Below are 19,625 nucleotides of genomic sequence, written 5' to 3' on the forward strand. Positions count from 1 at the left end.
CCAGGTTTCACAATTTGCAACTTAATTATATCCCACCCTTCCAATACCTTCTTCAAAAGCCATATAGGTCAAACATAAATATAGCCAGCCTATCAGTCCCTTGGGTAAGATCCTCTTCCTTACCTTACGAATGACCAAGACATGAGCCCGTAGCCGCATTTTCCATTCAATCTAGTTGCTGGGAACTAAATGACAATACGGGCGACCTGGTTCTCAGTGTTTCTGTATAATCTGAGCGCTCCCCGTGGTTAATTGCCTTTCCTTATGGCTCATGATTCGACTCAGCGATGATAGTTTGGGAGCCGTACACAAAGCAAGCCCTGCCCTACGGAATGGCGCAGAATACAAATTTGACCTGCAATGTCACGCACTAAAGAGGGAGAGATCGTGCGTGAGGGGGGTAATTCGCCGTTTGTTTTGTGCATTACTTTACATCTCAACATTTAGGGGGAAAAACTGGGGCATCCTTCCGTAAGGTATATCGACCTTTGATATCTCTCAGACACACGGAGAATCGTACGTAGGAACTGGCCACGATGAAGGGAGCGAGGAGATAGGATACGGACATCTCTTTCCCCGGGCGATGATGCAAAAGCCGCCGCAGCATCTCCACTGGATTAAGGGGAGGATCCAATTCCAACAAGCCTTCGATCGGACACAGCCGTTACTGAAATTACAGCATTAATGACAGCTATCAAATGGACAGTAGGATTAGTGTTAACCGAGTGAAAAAACCACTTAGTGAAAGACGCCGATCAGCCGATGATTCAGGGAATTCATTAAGAAAGCAAATGGACAACATTTGAAGGAACAAATACATATCAGGGCAGAGTAGTGGTACCCTTCACTGGGTTTTACCTCCTCCTTCGACCTTGCCCAGATTTGTGAATGGTCACGAAACGGAAAGGAATGCATTTTTTCTAAGAAAAATCTTTAAAGAAACATTAACCCAGACCAGCGTCTCAACCTGTATTCTCTTACCGGGGATACCATTTATTTCAACTTCAACGTAGGATACAATCGCCGCATAGTGAAATCAGGAGAGAGACTTTTGCATGAGCCGCGGAAATCAGGGCACCTTATGCCGCGAAACATTGCGGTCCTTGCCGGGGAGCTAGGAGGTACCGAAGTATCAGCTGCGGTAAACCTCTATGGAGAGTCGCTGCTTGGGGCAGGGTGTTTGATTTGACCGAAACCTTGGACTGAACGTGGGAACGGAGGGAGAAAAAATCAGTTTGGGAAGTTTTAATGCATATGATCACCTCCGCGATGATCTTTATGATTCTGGGGGCTGCAATGGTGATGGTAAGAAGAATTTCTACACTCCCATGCCTCACGCCTTTTATGATATTTTCAAAAGAAGGTGTTAATGTAATTTTTGCCTGGTTGAAATTCTGAAAATACATAAGTGCACATTTTTGGCACAGAAAACTACACGAAGATAAGGATTCTGAGAATGCATGCAGACTAATTGAAGTGTATTTGCAGTATTCGTAATACTTAAACGAAGGACATTTTTTTTTTCTGGAGCACTTTTTTTGGTTTTTTTTTTTTAATCATTTGTGGATTTTTGTAGATATCTATGTGATTTGTCTCCCGTGAACCGCTTTTTCAGGTCGTATGGGGGTTGCTGTTGTCGGAATACTGCTTGCTTTGCCCCAATTGACTCAAATGGTTCTTTGCAGGCGATAGCGTGTTTAATGGACATGAACGCGCTACTGGATCGCTTTCACAACTATATCTTACCGCATTTACGAGGAGAGGACCGCGTCTGTCATTGCAACTGTGGAAGGTAAAATTGCCCCATAATAACGAAAGTAACACATTTTATTTGCTCGACGTCTCAGAAAATAATATAACATAATGTCAAATAAATTAGAGACGTTCTTGATGTCGTTGGAAGATGACTGACTTCTTTGCCTAGCCTAATCAAATCAGCACTCTTAATGGAAAGCAGCGATTACCATGTTCTGCCTGGTCAGTTGTATTTAAGAGCACGCATACTGCTGTAACAACCAGGAAAAATACCTAGGGGCCCCATACAAGTTGAGGTTAGTCCATGCATAAGTCCAGCCTTGATTGCAGATGATCGAGGCCCATAACATCTCATAGGGAATAGCATTCACTGATTCCACTAATTTTCTCCTTCATGGTATACATGGTTATTGTGGGACTTACTGCATTTATGGATGCATATATATGTGGCACTAAATTTCAGGCCCTGGACACAGTAGTATGCCCGGGCCCTCAATCAACCCCCAACCCCACCCCCCACCCCACACACACACTTTCCCCATGGTCCAAATCCCCTGTATACGAAGTATGAGAAAAAGGAGAGAGTGGTTGACTGGGTTCCCAATTCCAGACTTAATGTGATTTAAAAGACCAGTATTGGTATACCGGATTTCATGAAGAAGGTTAAACACTTGAATTGTGAGAAGGGACTATTAGGTAAATCTTTCTCCTATTTATATAAATTAAGTGTGTAGTTGGAATTGATCGTTGTGCAACAGTAAAACAGGGTTTTATTTGTCAATATAAGGTGTTATAAATGTACAACTATACAAAATATAGACCAAAACTGATGGTGTTTTTATAAGTCCTCGAGTTTTGACATAATAATGCTATTTTTGCTCTAAAAAGTGAACTAGAATTCAATCATCAAATGCAATAGGTTTTAGGATTGGGATTTTAGCTGATGTTGCTCTCTGTCGACACACTGCAAATTTTATTGTGTTTAATGTTTGTTCAGTTCATTTTAAAAGTTGTATGGTACATGATATACTACAGGAATGTCGGTAGAGCTATTTGTGTTTGATGTCCCTACTTCACATCTGTCCCATGTGGCAGAGTGTCGTGCTGCTATTGTTTATATTAATTACAGAGTGCATGCAGTGTGTGCATTCAAACAGGTCATCAACACAATTACAGCATCAGTAGTTGCAATGAAAATGTAGTGTTTTACATGTAAAGAGTATGTGTACCTTCCATCTATAGTATACCTTCTGAATATTGTTTGGTTGTGTTCTGTTACTCAATGTTTTATACTCATCTCATTTAAGCTATTTAAGACAGGAGTGATTTATCAATCCCTGACATGTCTTGTATAAATATATGTCATACTGATAAACTTTATCATTGATATTGTCATTTTCAATATCAAAGGTAAAACAATCTATCCATATTCCATACCAGCCATCCTGAACAGGATCGCAGTGAGAGAGCACACAGGACAGGTTACCAGACCATTACAGAACATGGAGAGATGCCGTTTTGTGCACGCACACACACACACACACACACACACACAGCACTAGGGACATGTGTCAGTAGCCAAGGCCTGGAGATGTGAGATTACACCAAGCTGCCTCCGTGATGTAATAACAGGTCTACTGAAGATACGAAGGAAAACGTAAAGCTCCCTTCATGCTGACATCCTGCCTTCAAACACCTGAAAGGGTAAAAAGTGAAGGGGGGCATCTATACATGAACATACAGGCCCAATTAACATGTACAGACAATGGAATCAAACCATTAATGGCAAGCTCATCATTTTTAACTTGTTCCTTCTGAGACTTTTTTTTTTGTTAATGTCACCCTCCGTCATCTTCCCTGCGCTGCCTCTAGCCGTCACCTTCCCTGCGCTGCCTCTAGCCGTCATCTTCCCTGCGCTGCCTCTAGCCATCATCTTCCCTGCGCTGCCTCTAGCCGTCATCTTCCCTGCGCTGCCTCTAGCCGTCACCTTCCCTGCGCTGCCTCTAGCCGTCATCTTCCCTGCGCTGCCTCTAGCCGTCATCTTCCCTGCGCTGCCTCTAGCCGTCCTCTTCCCTGCGCTGCCTCTAGCCGTCATCTTGTTTCCTAGCGCAGTGTCCGTTTATCTTGCACTTGTGTTATGCAGCTGGGGTCAGTCGACCATCTCGACTCTGTTAGGTCCTGTCGGCTCAGCTGACAAAGACTGTTCCGGTCGCCCCTCTTACACTTGTGGCCAACACTGCATGGCATCACCTCTTCTGCTGTTTTCATATATTATGAAAAACATCTCTCCCAACATTGCCTTTTTGCAGGCATCACGTTCACTATGTGATTCCTTATGATGGGGACCAGTCTCTGGTGGACTCATCCGAGAACTACTTTGTGAGTGAGAGTGTGACCAAGCAGGAGATGGACCTGATGTTAGGCTTGCTGTTGGGCTTCTGCATCAGCTGGCTGCTGTTCTGGCTGGATGGGGCTCTCCACTGTGCCATGCGAGCCTGGAGGAGCAGCGGACCGTACGGTAAGTATAGTGGGGGATCGGAGCACCTTCAGAGGTGTGGGATGAGTAGGAGCAGGTCTGCGGTGCTCCTTGGAGGAGGCGACATGAAGAGGACAAGAGAGTCAATGGAACTCAGAGTGCAGAAGGTGTCAGTGAGTGTAGGGAGCTGACTCGGGCTGCAGAACTAAGTCATGTTTTGTAAGAGTGGGATAGTCATTCAAAGTCATTCATAGTCATAGTCAAAAAGTCACTTCTGTTAATGACTCTCATATTAACTCGACAAGATGTAGAAACAGAGTCTCCTGATGTGTCTAGGATATGAAGATCTTATGTGAAAATGTGTATCTTTTCTTCTCTATGACAGCTTTGCGTCCTTAAAATATTCCTGACATTAAACGAATTAGTGGACAATCACCACATAGGTTTTGTCTGCGTGCAAGGAAAGTGAAAATTTGCCTGATATAACTCATGATGCGCAAAGCTTGGCAATTTGATGGATGCTGCAAATGTTGGTTTCCAGAGCTTGATAATACCTGCATGTGGGCTGTGAACTAGCAAGGCCAGCTGGCAGTAGTGAGCAAACATGGACAGATGCTAAGTTACAGGGAGCTGGGGTGGAGTCTGATGGCAGCTGAGAGGAACACGGATAGGTGGCATGTATAGCAAACGTTACTTCAGTGCTAGATGTTATTTGTTGTTGGTGGGAGATGATAGACAGCTAGAGAGTTTGTGGCCTATGGCTAAAGCATGCTGGGCTGTCGTCCCTAAAGAAAAACCCGTAGATTTATTATAAGTGTTCTACTCTGCACACACAAAGATGCACTGCTGTTCTGTTACTCATTATTGCTATGTCAGCTTTGTGGGGATGTCCTGCTCAAGATGAATGTGACTCTGCTTTGCCAGAATCTGTTTTACAGGCATTTGGGATCATTAGTTTGGTGGAGAGGCCTGCTAAACATGCAGAGCCGTTTCAGGCAAGGATCTCAAACTAGTATTATTAACTGGGTTGTGATCATATACTAGAGATACATTTTCCTACGTCAAGTTAATCTTCAGGTTCCTAGAACGTTTGATGCTACTGACAGGTCATAGTCCCTATAGAAGTGCGGAGTGTGTGACAGACCGCCGGAGAGGGAGAACGGAGGAGAGACACACACTCCATACAGACGACACACACATGCACAAACACTCTTACTCCTGCGCTTTCTGTCTTTGTGAGCTATAAATAGCCCAGTGAGGAGCGGCAGCTGGTGAGAGAGAGTCAGACACATGAAAGTCTTCCCTTCCACACACACGCTCGCGCATTTACACTCCGCATCAAGGATTACGAAACGGCATCCTTGCCTTTGTTTTCAGCTCGATATTCCTCTTGCTCCTTCATCCTCCATGTGGCTTCCCTCACATTCCCCTATATCCGCCATCTGCTGAGCTCATTCCTAATTCAGACCAGGCTTTACTTGCCCACTGAATGAGGCAGCATCCATCAAACTGGCAAAATAGAGGATGCAGTAACAGGAATGAATGGAGGAAGCTTTATTCAGGCTCTCTTGGCATCTCCTCAAACACAGTTGCCTTCCAAACATCATGACAGCCATGGAATCCAAGCCACCGTCCTCCATGGAAAGACCTTAGTCTTGCAGCATGTCTGTATCCCACAGATCTGGGATATGACGCCCCTTTCGATTGCATTTCTCGATTTCTTTACCTTTTTGTCGTGCTTCTGTGGTTCTTGTAGTCCAGACTCCCAGATTTTACTAAAATTTACCTAATTTCTCTTAATTTGAAAATGATGTTCTGAAATTTTCTTTTAAACGTGATTTACAGTATTGGATATTCATTGACTTTTACCTGCGGTCTACTACCGTTCCCTGGATAAACTGATGCCAAATTAATACCTGAGAAATGAACAAGAGAATAATATAATAATACAAATAACAGCATCATTTAATTGTGGTCACGCATGCACATACACATACATGTTAAGCTTTGCCTAATGAAAATGCTACTGAGAAAGTCAGTCTGCAGAAAAATGGACAATGGAACCCATCCGTTACCTGATGTTCTCACTCTTTTCATCTTTTCGTCCATATTTCTCACTGGCCTTTCTTCTCTCTACTGTGCCCTGAAACCCCTCAGATGGACCTTCTTGGACATGGATCCCGCGGTTCTGCAGTCTCCGAGAGCTGCGCAGGGGTGCAGAGTTGGGCCAGCTAGAGGACTCCAGCGGAAACATGGTGCACATTAAACAGAAGCTCTATCACAACGGGCACCCAAGCCCCCGCCATCTGTAACTGTCAGGCTCCCCCACCTCTGAGGAGTTACTTCTGAAGCCCTTGACAGGACCTGCCGAAGCCTCAGACCAACTTGGACACTTTTTGACGGCCTGGATGACGGCAGAAGCTTCTCAAATGACTTTTTGACACACAGGCTTACCTTACGTCTGTCCATTGTACTTGGAATGGGCTTGTTTTTTTAACTTTTTTTCAAAGAGGGGTCTTCTGTACATACATTGTTCGTGCCTGGTGTTTAAAAGTGTGCTCATATTAGCATACTAGAGGGGAGGTTTTATACATTGGGCAGAGAAAGTGGAGTACTGGAGGAATGTTTCTGGGGTCATTTTAAGAAAATGTGCCATGGTGGACTGTTGCAGACAGGAAAGGAGATGGGAAGAAGGGGTTACGGGACAGGGGAACGTGTGGGGGAACGTGTGGGGAAATGTATGTGAAATGAAAGTAATAGACTACAGGGAAAATCAAAATTAAACAAGAGATTGTTGTGTATAGTGTAGATAATTAGGTTTGCTATATTGTGACTGAATGAATTTATTTAATTTTATTTGTATGTATTGTGGGGGTTGAGTGTGGTACACAGAGTTTTCTGCATTAATTAAGCATTCATACATATAGAAAGCAAAGGAAGTCGGGGGGCATGTATTTTGGTTCTTCCCTACTGTTGTCACAGCCCCATTGCAGAATGCTCTGAAATATTCACATCATACCAGCAAACGGCCAATCAGCCAATCTCATACCTTCCTCTTTTGTCCAGACATTGCTGTTGTGAGGATAAAATGTTCGTTTTATTAAAAGTGCAGATGAAGCGTATTGATGTGACTGTCGGTGTTTTAAGGTGTCGCTCTTTGAGCTGAGATTTTAATCCCTTGCGTTTAAGCAGGGAGGCATCGTTCCCTCAGGTTCTGTGTGGAGTCTGCGCAGGTTCCTGCTGCAGTCTGAGGACGTGTGCCTTATAGCTGGAGGACCCCGTGGGGAACCACGTCCAAAACGTCAAAGAATGTCCTGGATGTTTCAGGTTCTTTGGTGGAAGCACAGGGGCAGAAGCCCTGACCTGAGGAGCCTCATTCAGATGTTTAGCAGCTCTCTTCAGATGGACAGACGGCAAAGTCATACTTCTGTATTGGGGGGAACTGCTACAACGGTGCTAGAATGTTTGTGAACCCTCTGTGATCAAACTTTCACGTAAGTCCCAAAATTAGATAAAAAGAACCCAATTAAACAAATGACACAAACATTACATTTGTTCCTTTATTTATTGAGGGAAATGATCCAATGTTACATGTATGTGTGAGTGTGGGAGGTCCAGCCTTATTTAAAGCCAATCAGGTGTGAGTGTGGGAGGCCCAGCCTTATTTAAAGCCAATCAGGTATGAGTGTGGGAGGCCCAGCCTTATTTAAAGCCAATCAGGTGTGGGAGGCCCAGCCTTATTTAAAGCCAATCAGGTGTGAGTGTGGGAGGCCCAGCCTTATTTAAAGCCAATCAGGTATGAGTGTGGGAGGCCCAGCCTTATTTAAAGCCAATCAGGTGTGGGAGGTCCATCCTTATTTAAAGCCAATCAGGTGTGAGTGTGGGAGGCCCAGCCTTATTTAAAGCCAATCAGGTATGAGTGTGGGAGGCCCAGCCTTATTTAAAGCCAATCAGGTGTGAGTGTGGGAGGCCTGGCCATATTAAAAGAACATAAATCTGAGTCTTTTCTCAGAGATCAAAGTTTGATTTTCACAAGAGAGGTCTGTGGATTTGTGTCATGGCTTGATCAATGGAGATTTCTGAGGACCTCAGAACAAATTGTTGATGGTCACCAGGCTGGAAAAGGTTATAAAACCATTTCTAAAGAGTTTGGATTCCACCAATTCTCAGGCAGATTATGTACAAATAGTGAATATTCAATACTATTATGTTATCCTCCGCAGACGTGGTTTGACCAACAATGATCAATCAAAGAGCAAGGCATGAAATAGTCCAGGAGTTCACAAAGAACCTGAGTAACATCTAAGGGTTAGGGTTCAGTGTTCATGAGCGCACCATCAGGAGAACATTGAACAGCAATGGTGTACAGAGCAGGGCTGCAAGGAGAAAGTCACCACTCTCCAAGAAGAACATTGCTATCCATCTGATGTTTCTCTAAAAGTTACATGGATTTGGCTTTGGAGAAACTTCTTGTTTAGCAAAAAGCAAACACTGCATTGCAGCATAAGAACCTTATTCCATCTGTGAAACATGGCGGTGGCAGTATCATGGTGTGGGCCTGCATTGCTGCTTCTGGATCAGGATGGCTTACAGTCATTGATGGAACAATGAATACTGAATGGGATCAGGATGGCTTACAGTCATTGATGGAACAATGAATACTGAATGGGATCAGGATGGCTTACAGTCATTGATGGAACAATGAATACTGAATGGGATCAGGATGGCTTACAGTCATTGATGGAACAATGAATACTGAATGGGATCAGGATGGCTTACAGTCATTGATGGAACAATGAATACTGAATGGGATCAGGATGGCTTGCAGTCATTGATGGAACAATGAATACTGAATGGGACCAGCAAGTTCTACAAGAATCTCAAGAGAAAGTGAGTCATGAGGCAAGACAACAACTCTAAACACGCCAGTCGTTCAACCAAAAAATGGTTAAAGCAGAGGAAAGTTTATGTTCTGGAAGTCAAAATCCTGACCTTAAACCTATAAAAGTGTTGTAGAAGGACCTGAAGTGAGCAGTCCATGCGAGGAGGCTCACCAATGTCCCTGAGAGAAGCTGCTCTGTAAGGAGGAATGGGCTACGGTTCCGCCAATGCGATGTGCAGGACTGGAACCATTTAGTCAAAGGGGCAGCATGTGGCTCAGTGAGCTGAGCCTCTGTGTCTGTAATCAGAAGGCTGCCAGTTGAAGCCCAGCCTTGGTGCATCTATGGACCCTTCAGCAAGGTCCTTAACCTCCAGCCCCCTGGGCAACACTACAGGTGGCTGCACTTCACTGCCATGCTTGCTGTCACTTACATAGAGCATGATGGGGAAGGTGAAGAGAGAATCTCCCCACAGGGGTCAATAAAGCATAATCATTTCATTTCTAAGTTATTGCTGAACAATGGGGTCACACCAGTTACTGACAGTAAAGGGTCACATTCCTATTCCACACACACATATATATGTAACACCGGATTATTTTCCTCAACAAATAAAGCAACAAGAAAAACATTTTGTGTCGCGTGCGGCAGTTTTCATGTATTTGAGCATCAGTATCTGTGATCAGATGGTGACCAGTTCAAGCCTGATGTTGGCAGAATACTCAAGTGTGATGTGTCATGGAGAGCAAGATGGGGAAGGAGAGAAGAGAATCTCCCCACAGGGGAAATGTCATTATTGTTATTGTTTAAATGGGTTCTCTGTATCAAGTTTTAGGACTTCCATGAAAATCTGATCAAGTGGGTCATCTAAATATAGAATTCGCAGCATCCAGTGGTACAAAATAAAGGTCTTCAGGACTGGGGTGCAGTGTAGATATATACATAGTGCAGAAACTGTAAAGAAGACAAATGCAAGATATGAGGGAAAGAGGAAAAGGAGAAAAATAGCTAATAAATATAATTAGTAGAGAATATACATGCAGTAGCCCACAGGGACGCTGGGCATACCCACACAGTACTACAGATTTGGTGGAGACTTTAGAAGTCTTGATTAAAAATGTGAATAAATAATAAATGAACAAATACAACAGATATGACACAGATGTAGGAAAAGGTGCAGTGTTGGGCAGTGACCACTGGATAAGGTGGCTAGTGCTGGTGGTAAACCAGGTTTATAATTGGCTGGTGAAGACCTCAATGTTCTAACAGCCATTTGGATGCTGCTGTACCTTCTGCCAGATGGGAGGGGGGCAGTAAGGGAGTGGTCTTCCATAATGCTGGAGGCCTTGCAGACGCAGCGTGAGGAAGTTGTCCTCAGTGCAGGGTAGGGGGTTTCGGCTGCATTCACTATCCATTGTAGGGTCTTGCAGTCGGAGATGTTGCAATTCCCAAAGCAGACAGTGATGCAGCCGGTCAGGACACCCTCAGAGGTTCCTCTGTAGGACATGGTAAGGATGGGGGAAGGTAGATTTGCCCTCGTCAGTCACTGAAGGAAATAGAGACGCTGCTGTGCCTTCTTGGCTAAGGAGGAGGTGTTGAGGGTCCAGGTGAAGTCGGCTGTCACGTGTGTTCCAAGGAATGTGGTTCTCCTGACCAACTCCACCGCAGAACCCTCAGTGTGCGTGGACCTTCCTGAAGACAACCATCATCTCTTTTGTTTTATCCTGGGGGAAAAAAATATTTTTTTAAAATATCGATTAAAATTTTGACTTGATGGAATGAGGAAGTTGGGAAGATCACACCCCTACACAAAACCATTCTCTTTACATAAGAACAGGACATAACCGAGTGGCATGTATAGTGTGAAAGATATATATATATATATCATATACATAATGTCCTCTACAGAGGACAGAAATGAACGGCTGGATCTCAGGAGGATATTTATGCAGAAATAAAGAAAATGCTAAAGGGTCCACAAACTTTCTAATAACACTGTACTGACTAAGAGGATATTTGCATAATGTTCATGGGATCTGCTTGCATGACACCTGAAGCTTCACCCTAAGCATATTAAGATGGAGACGCATTAGCACCCCACTGATCTGGCAGCCAGGTGAGGGTGACAGGCTGAAGTCTCTGGCCTGCAGCTGACAGACTGCTGAAAATGAATAAACATATGGGAATTTGCATACATTACATTGCAAAGGGAAATGTGGGGTGGAATGTGAAAAGGATGGAGTGGATGTGTATCCTGTCCCCGTCATCCACCCTCTTGGAGGCCGGACATCTCAAGGTCACTTTATGCCTATAGGTGACATCATGGTTACACTCACAGCTGAGCAGATGTGGACATTTCAGGTCCAGAAAGTAAAAATCCAGACCAAGATTTTATTTCAACCACCCAGTTCAGTATTCTATGACTCTTTATGCTCAACTGGTTGGTTGCAACAAAATCATGGTCTGGATTTTTGCTTTCTTGACCTGAAGCTTCCACCCTTGCAGCAGGGTGGCGTGAGTGAAACAAGGACTTTCTAGGGGAGCTGATTTGGCTGAAAGATCACACACTATGGAACGGATTAGCACTTAATGCATTACACAACGAGGAGCAAATCTTGACCGAAACGTGCTTGACATACAGATTGTGCAAAGAGAGCCAAATAACATCAGATATATGGAGTTGTCCCTCTATGCTAATGTATGCTCACATTGCCTGTGCTCTCTGTGCTGCTCCAGCTGTGCTCTCTGTGCTGCTCCCACATACACACCATGTGCGGCATGTCTGTCTCAGTGGTGTTGGTGGGATACTCATAAAATATTTATTCTTATAATACATAACAAAATAATTCACTAGAAAAGAAATAGTATACAACCCCATAAATACGCAGTAGTCCCGTATATAACCAGTGGAGCCGTAAATATTTAGTAGGCCTGCTTTTAAAATCAGTGGCCCCTTATATATTCATCGGCCCTGCATTTACTCATTGGCTCTGTATATACTCAGTGACCACTTATATATTCATTGGCGCCTTATATATTCATTGGCCCTGCATTTACTCATTGGCTCTGTATATACTCAGTGACCACTTATATATTCATTGGCGCCTTATATATTCATTGGCCCTGCATTTACTCATTGGCACTGTATATACTCAGTGACCACTTATATATTCATTGCCCCCTTATATATTCATCGGCCCTGCATTTACTCATTGGCACTGTATATACTCAGTGACCACTTATATATTCATTGCCCCCTTATATATTCATCGGCCCTGCATTTACTCATTGGCACTGTATATACTCAGTGACCACTTATATATTCATTGGCGCCTTATATATTCATCGGCCCTGCATTTACTCATTGGCTCTGTATATACTCAGTGACCACTTATATATTCATTGGTCCCTTATATATTCATTCGCCCCATATATACTCGTTGGCCCTATATATACTCATGGTGTCCTTTGTTCAGCTACCCTGTGTGCGTTTAATTGCCCCTGGGGGACAAATAAAGTTTTTTTTATTGAATTGAACTGAATACACAGTGGCCCCATATTTACTCATTGGCCCTGTATATACTCAGTGGCCCCATATATACATTTTACTTAATGAAACATGTATGTTTTCTTCATGGTCATTTCCCTGCAATACCATGTTCCATGAACAAGGCCAGAAAAAGAGGCAAGATTGTAATTTTGAGCCTTTATTCAAAGAAGTACCTTCATATGAAGATGCTGACAACACTGTTCACATGACAGTGAGGCACCTTGAATTTAAACTTGATATAGACATCAAATGGTAGCTAGTGGAATGAGATTAGGAGGGTGGTCTAAATCATGCATACATCTGTGGAATAGTACCATAGATTATTATTGATTAGCTATTTCTGCAGGAAAGCACATTTTCTGAATTGGTACATAGTTATTGGTTTTTATGGTCATCACACGAAGAGATCCAGAAGCAGCGATAAACAAGAACAGGGTTTAATAAAAGCAATATTAGAGCAGCAGACTGGAAGAGCGGGGAATGGGTAACTGGAACAAGGGGCAGCCAGACTAAGACAAAGATAGAGGTAGCAAGGAGGACCAGGTGGGGAGTTGGGGTATTAGTAGGCAGAGGGAAAATGAGGGAAGAAGAGGCACTTTATCACAACTAGGTGAGCTTGGAGCTGTGCAAGGAAGATAGACTGCATGCTCCCTCTGCTGGTGCCTGGGGATATTGCAACACAAAGAGAAGTCTGTTCTTAACCCAGTTAAGAATAGGGCACATGCAGAATATTTTGTACAAAAAAATACTGTTTATATATGACATTACCGGACATATCATCAGTGATTTACCTGAGACATGGATCCCACTGTCTTCCTGTGAGATAATGATGGGTGTTGGAGACCCAGAAATGAATAATAAATTATGAGAGCCTGCTTTGTCTCTGTGTTGGCAGTTCTACATGAGAGATAATATATGTGTAGAATGGGTATCCTTTTTGCAAAGTAAAATGACCAGTTTTTTGTACCTTGGGGAGTCCATTTTTGTACCTTAAAAGGTACAGAATTGTAAGGTACAGCCTGAGTAACAAGCGAAGGTACCAACGTGTACAGAGTGAAATAAAATGCATTTGGAAGTATAGAAATAGATTGTTTAAAATTGCATTACAATTAAAATCATCAACACGCTCCCCTAACTCTGTCCCTACTGCAGTGTTCAAGCAAACATTTTCAGTACTTACTAACTGTGTACTCCATATCGCTAATACATCACTTACTACAGGCATTTCTGCTGAAGTTGGACTGTTACTTAAGCTTCCTTAGATAAAACTATTCTTAATGACTTTAAGCCAATTTCTAATCTTCTTTTTATGAGTACAATTTTTGAGAAATATTACTGGATTCTTCCAAAATAATGATATTTTTCATAAATCTCAGTCAGGTTTTATTGCTCGCCATAGTACAGGAACAGCCTACAGGTTGTCAGTGATCTCAGTCGCAACACTGATGCAAACAACACTGATGCAAACAACACTGATGCAAACAAAACTTTACTACTGTAAAGGCAACTTGTAACTTTTTTCTGGTTTGCCAAAACTGACCATTAATAAGTTACAATTAATTCAGAATTCTATTTCCAGAATATTCACAAAAAGTAAGAAAATTGATCATATTACACCAATTTTGTATAACCTACACTGGCTACCAGGGGTGCCGTAAGGGGGAGGAAAGCTAGGACGATTCCAAGGGCCCCTGAGTGACAGGGGCCCTAAAAAATTAGGAAAATAACTGGATCGGTTTGGACTGGGGGGCCTAATATGATATGCTTTCATGGGGCCCAAAATCTCTAGCAACGCCCCTGCTGGCTACTCATATCTTAGAATTGATTTTAATATTCTGCGATCTACCTACTCTAGTCGTCTGTGTATACAGCACCAAGGGTGAGACATACATACAGTTGTAAGGCAGCTTTTAGCTACTGTGCACCAAAACCATGAAACACACTGCCAGAAGACATCAAAAAGCGAAGTTGCTTAACACTATTCAAAGCTATTAAAATATCATCTATCTGCATTGGTTTTCAATCTGTCTAAAGTGTTTAATTATATTTCACTTTTTATTTTCTTGTTCTCTTTTATCATTGTCGTATTATTTGCTAGTGTTTTACTACATGTATTATTTGTTACTTTCATTGTGATGGTCCGTCTATCTCTATACTGCCATGTTCATGTTTGACCAGCAGAGGTCTCTGTTTGACCAGCAGGGGTCGCCTGTCTAGATCGGGGTCACCAACCTTTCGAAACTGAGAGCTACTTCACGGGTACTGAGCCATACGAAGGGCTACCAGTTTGAAACGCCCTCCTAAACTTATCTAAACTTCATGTATAATAAACATGTTTTAAATGCTTTTTTTTAGATATTGTAATTTTCAAATCTATATAAATGCAAATGTGATTAAAGAAGAATAGCAACAGGATAACATTAAATTTTACACGCTGCTCACTGGTGAGTTGTGCTATTTTTAGAACAGGTCCGGGGGCCACTCATGTGGTCCTTGGGGGCATCCTGGTGCCCGCGGGCACCATGTTGGTGACCCCTGAACTAGAGCGTGGATGTTGAGCGGCGGATTCACTGCATGAGGGGGAAGGTTCGGGCACTGGGGAAGGTTCGGGCACTGGGGAAGGTTCAGGCACTGGGGAAGGTTCAGGGACTGGGCCAGGTCGGTATCAAGAAAGCTTCCAGCCACTCCGGAGTCTATCTGGGCCACAGAGGAATGGATAGCAGGGTCAAGGTGAATCATGACAGGTACTCTGAGTTAATGGTGGTTTACATTGAGGAAGACCAAAATTCTGACCATGTGATAAGAGAGATGGATCGAGCAGGACGGGTTGACCACTGACTGAAAAGATATCCAGGTATTCAGCAGTACAGGCAGAGGCCTTGCTGGCAGCATCACTGATGCTCTGCTGGGGTAAGAGGAGCTTTCCCCAGCTGCATGGGATCACTAGGGCATGGAGCCTGGGCAGGCATAGAACAGGGGTGGGCAATCTTATCCGCAAAGGGCCGGTGTGTATGCAGGTTTTTGGGGTAACCTTTAGATCAGCTGTTCAAACCCAGGTGTGAGGACTCTTCAGCCAATCAGTCCTCTAATTAGTAATCTAATTAGGGAGTTGCAGCGAAAACCCGCATACAGACCGACCCTTTGCGGATAAGGTGCCCACCCTGGCATAGAAGGTTGGTGGGTGGGTTGGCCTGCAGATGACGGTGATACTCCCACAACAGGTTATCCAAGAGATGGAAGGCTGGGTGTAGTTTTCTAGCCTAAGATCCTCACCTCTGCAAGTCATCTCCGTGTTGAAGTCATCTCCGTGTTGAAGTCATCTCCGTGTTGAAGTCCTCCGTGTTGAAGCCATCTCCGTGGTATGCAGTGAGGTGGGCCACCACACTGCACTCTCTAGCCGCGGCTAAGGTGCAGAATTGAATTACAAGCTTAGCTGCTGACAGCAATCACTAACGAAGCTCCAACAGTTGGTTCCTGGCATCTCTGCTCTGCAGTGGATGATCAAACCCACTCTTTTATATAAGTGATGATCTGGCTAAAAGAGTGAAACACTGGGCTTCTCTGGTGAAATAAGGTGGTGGCCCATTCCCAGAAGGGAGATCACAAAATCCAGTTGCTCATTTTCAGTGCTGAACTAGGCAGCGTTGTTCTGGAGGTACAGCTCACATTGCATCAAGAATCAACAGCAGTGCTAATGGGAAGAGGGAGGATGGATGCTGGCTGTAGTGGTGACAGGTGGTGAAGCAGAGGAAACAGTGAAGCGAGTGGACGTGATGTCCTCCAGGTACCTTAACAGATATAGCTCTGCTGGGTGCATTAGGAAGCAATGAATTCTGTCATGGGACAAAATTCCAGACACTGAGCAAACAGAAAACCAAAAACGCAAAATGAGAGTCGTCGTCTGTGACATAAGAGTAAGCCGGTAATCTGTCATGGGGAAGAAGGCACTTGTGCAAATGCAGGGACATTGGTACAAACACTCACATCAAGAGGGGCATTGGGACACTACTGATCAGGAGCAGCACATGCACTGAACCACACAGGAGGAAGCTCAACAGAGGTGGACAGTTCAGGTCCCGAAAGTAAAACTCCAGACCAAGATTTTGTTTCAACCAACCAGTTGAGTACTTTACGGTGGTGATTCTTTATACTCAACTTATTTGTTGAAATAAAATCTTGGCCTGGATTTTACTTTCTGAACCTGAACTATCCACCTCTGGAACTCAAGCAGTCAAGTTTGACAAAGGTATGCTTGGTAATTGGACATCTGTCTAGAATTCCTCCCAGAGACTAGACCAGTTCTACAAGTCATACAGGCAGTAATCACAGAGTACAATTTAAGACATCTGTTAGGCCTCAGGTGAGGGGCGAAACTGCAGAGAGCGACCAGGATCCATCCTCACAATTATTACGTATTATAGAAAGAAGTTATTTAGAGCTATATTATGAATATGGCAGCTGTTCCTTTCAGTTCCTTTTTTACGTGAATTTTTAAAAAATTTTAGAGAGAACAGAGCTACTTAACTAGGAGAGGATGCATTAAAGTTATATGAGACATGGCTGGCAGTTTATGCGGAGAAGGTGACCCAGCTGGCAAAATGGAAAGGGGAAGTTCCAATTTCAGTATCGTAATTATATTATACAGATCACAGCTGTGCCAGTCCATATCATTTTGTTTTGATTATAATATTCCAATTTGGCGATAACATTCTGATAATGATAATATTCTTTACACATGTCAAAGGGGAGCTTTGATGCTGCTACTCATAATGCCAAGATTTCAAAACACTGGAATAGTGTTGCTTTTGAAAATACCATCATAGTAATTGCTGAGTAATTGAAGCAAATATAGCCTGGCCATAGCAGCAATACCAGCATATTCAGTAATAAATAAAAACCTACTCCTATGATGTTCTCTTTCTCAGTCACAGGTTGGAACCAACTGGAACCACCATGGTTGAGTATCTCCAGTGGGCTGAGGTGTCACACTCATTCCCCTACATCCTGTCTCTTGGAGATGAAAACCTGTCTCCCTTTGCTCCCCGGCATTTGTCATCGTAGCAGGACAAGCTTCAGGGTAGAGAACTTCACCTGAGGTGGTGGATGTGTCCTTCAAGGTGTTTCTGATATCAACTTTACTAAGCCGTGTGCTCCAGCTTACGAGTTTATTCAACAAGTAGTATATAAGAAAGAGGGCAATTAATACCCATGTGTAAAATTTCTATATGCAGCAATACTTGCCTGTAAATAAAGCTGAGGCCTTTATCCTGTTAGTGGTTTGTTCAAAGCCCGTTTTAACTGTTTCTGGCTGCTTGTTCAAAGCCCGTTTTACTGTTTGTGGCTGTTTGTTTTAAAGAGTTCTTAATTGTTCATCATAAACTTTTTTGTTTTAACAATAGGAGAACCACGATATTAAAATCCATCTAAAAAGTTTTTAATATCTGAGCAACTTTTAGGAAGAGAGTATACTTTTAACAGCATCAGCTCTTCTGGGAAGGCTGTCCACAATTTTAGGAGTGTGTTTATGGGAATTTTTGACTATTCAAAAAAGTGGAGGGGTCCATCCCCAAACTGGTCCCAAAAAGTTAGGAGCATGAAATTGTCCAAAATGGCTTTGAATGCTGCAGCATTAAGAGTTCCCTTCACTGGAACTAAGGGGCCAAGCTCAACCCCTGAAAAACAACCCCACACCATAATATCCTCTCCACCAAGCTTTACACTTGGCACAATGCAGTCAGGCAAAGACCATTCTCCTGGCAACCACCAAACCCAGACTCGTCCATCGAATTGCCAGACAGAGGAGAGTGATTCGTTACTCTAGAGAACACGTCAACACTGCTCTAGAGTCCAGTGGCAGTGTGCTTTACACCACTGCATCCAATGCTTTGCATTGCACTTGGTGATGTAAGGCTTGGATGCAGCTGCTCGGCCATGGAAACCCATTCCATGAAGTTCTCTACGCACTGTTCTTGAGCTAATCTGAAGGCCACACGAAGTTTGGAGGCATGAAGAAGACCGAGTTATGCTGGGAAGGGAGGAAGGAATAGCATTTAACGATAGAAATAGAGATTGATTAGTGTTACAAAAACTACTTGTACAAAATGGAGATTAGTATTAGGAAAGCAGAGAGGTGAATAGAGAAAATAAGTGGTTGTTTTAATCTGTCGAAGAAATTTATGACACTTAGTCGGTGCTTTACAGTATGACGTGATTTTACTGCTGAGCTCAGAAAGCAGCCACTTCCATGATATCTTCGTGGTAACACTCAGAGAACTTTCTGGTTAGCATAACTTTTATATTGGTACACAGACAGTTCGCACCTTGCAAGCATGTATGTGCTTCATATAGCCTGTATGTTGCAGATCTGGAGCATCTACACATTGCACGACTTTGTGGTTTTCCTGTCCTCTCTGATAAGTGAGCTCCAGATTCACACGTTTGTTCTTCAGCCTGCATTTCTGCAAAATCCAACAAGCACAAAATTCTAATGCATGTTTATAATGCTGAAGTTAACTCTTAATTCTCTTTAGCTTATTGTTGGGTGTTAGCTGTCTAACACACAGGTACCGTTGCTTTTAATATACAAAATATATTCTAAAGCTGTATAGAAAAATATCTCTCTAGTCAATTTTTCTCTCACAAAAGTCAGCACATGGAAAATTCATGCACGTAATCGCAAGGCAAAAACTGGAGTATGACTGTGTTTACAAACAAAAACAAAATTGAACATAGTACAATGATTTGAAACAAGGAAATGCATGTGTGTGTGCATGTGATTGGACTTCACCCAGCTCACAATCTTTACAGATATCGCGTTTATCTACTAGAGCTGTAGGTGCACGTCGCCCAGGACATGTGCCAGTTCTGTGTCCAGTGTAAACACATTGAGCCTGAAGAAGGATGAGTCCCAGCAAGTCCATGAGCAGCTTCCGCAGTCCGCTGAGGGCCAGCAGAAACGGCCGTG

At 43.2% G+C, this 19,625-nt stretch overlaps 1 protein-coding gene across 1 annotated transcript; it reads left to right on the plus strand.

Annotated features, from left to right (window-relative positions):
- Positions 1-46: 46 nt before the first annotated feature.
- tmem240a (transmembrane protein 240a) lies at positions 47-7,777 on the plus strand. Its single transcript, XM_023831292.2, has 4 exons — positions 47-1,305; positions 1,686-1,792; positions 4,065-4,273; positions 6,389-7,777. Exons 1-4 carry the CDS (start codon positions 1,249-1,251, stop codon positions 6,541-6,543), a joined length of 528 nt encoding a protein of 175 aa, XP_023687060.1. The 5' UTR covers positions 47-1,248; the 3' UTR covers positions 6,544-7,777.
- The last annotated feature ends 11,848 nt before the right edge of the window (positions 7,778-19,625 follow it).

This window comes from Paramormyrops kingsleyae, chromosome 18 (genome assembly GCF_048594095.1).
Source record: "Paramormyrops kingsleyae isolate MSU_618 chromosome 18, PKINGS_0.4, whole genome shotgun sequence".
Lineage (NCBI taxonomy): Eukaryota > Metazoa > Chordata > Actinopteri > Osteoglossiformes > Mormyridae > Paramormyrops > Paramormyrops kingsleyae.

Bases quoted from the DNA above. Each gene is read 5' to 3' on its own strand.
- tmem240a (XM_023831292.2), top strand. From the start codon at position 1,249: ATGCATATGATCACCTCCGCGATGATCTTTATGATTCTGGGGGCTGCA. The intron at 1,306-1,685 runs GTAAGAAGAATT...GGTTCTTTGCAG, and splicing joins TGGGGGCTGCAATGGTGATG to GCGATAGCGTGTTTAATGGA. The intron at 4,274-6,388 runs GTAAGTATAGTG...GAAACCCCTCAG, and splicing joins GAGGAGCAGCGGACCGTACG to ATGGACCTTCTTGGACATGG.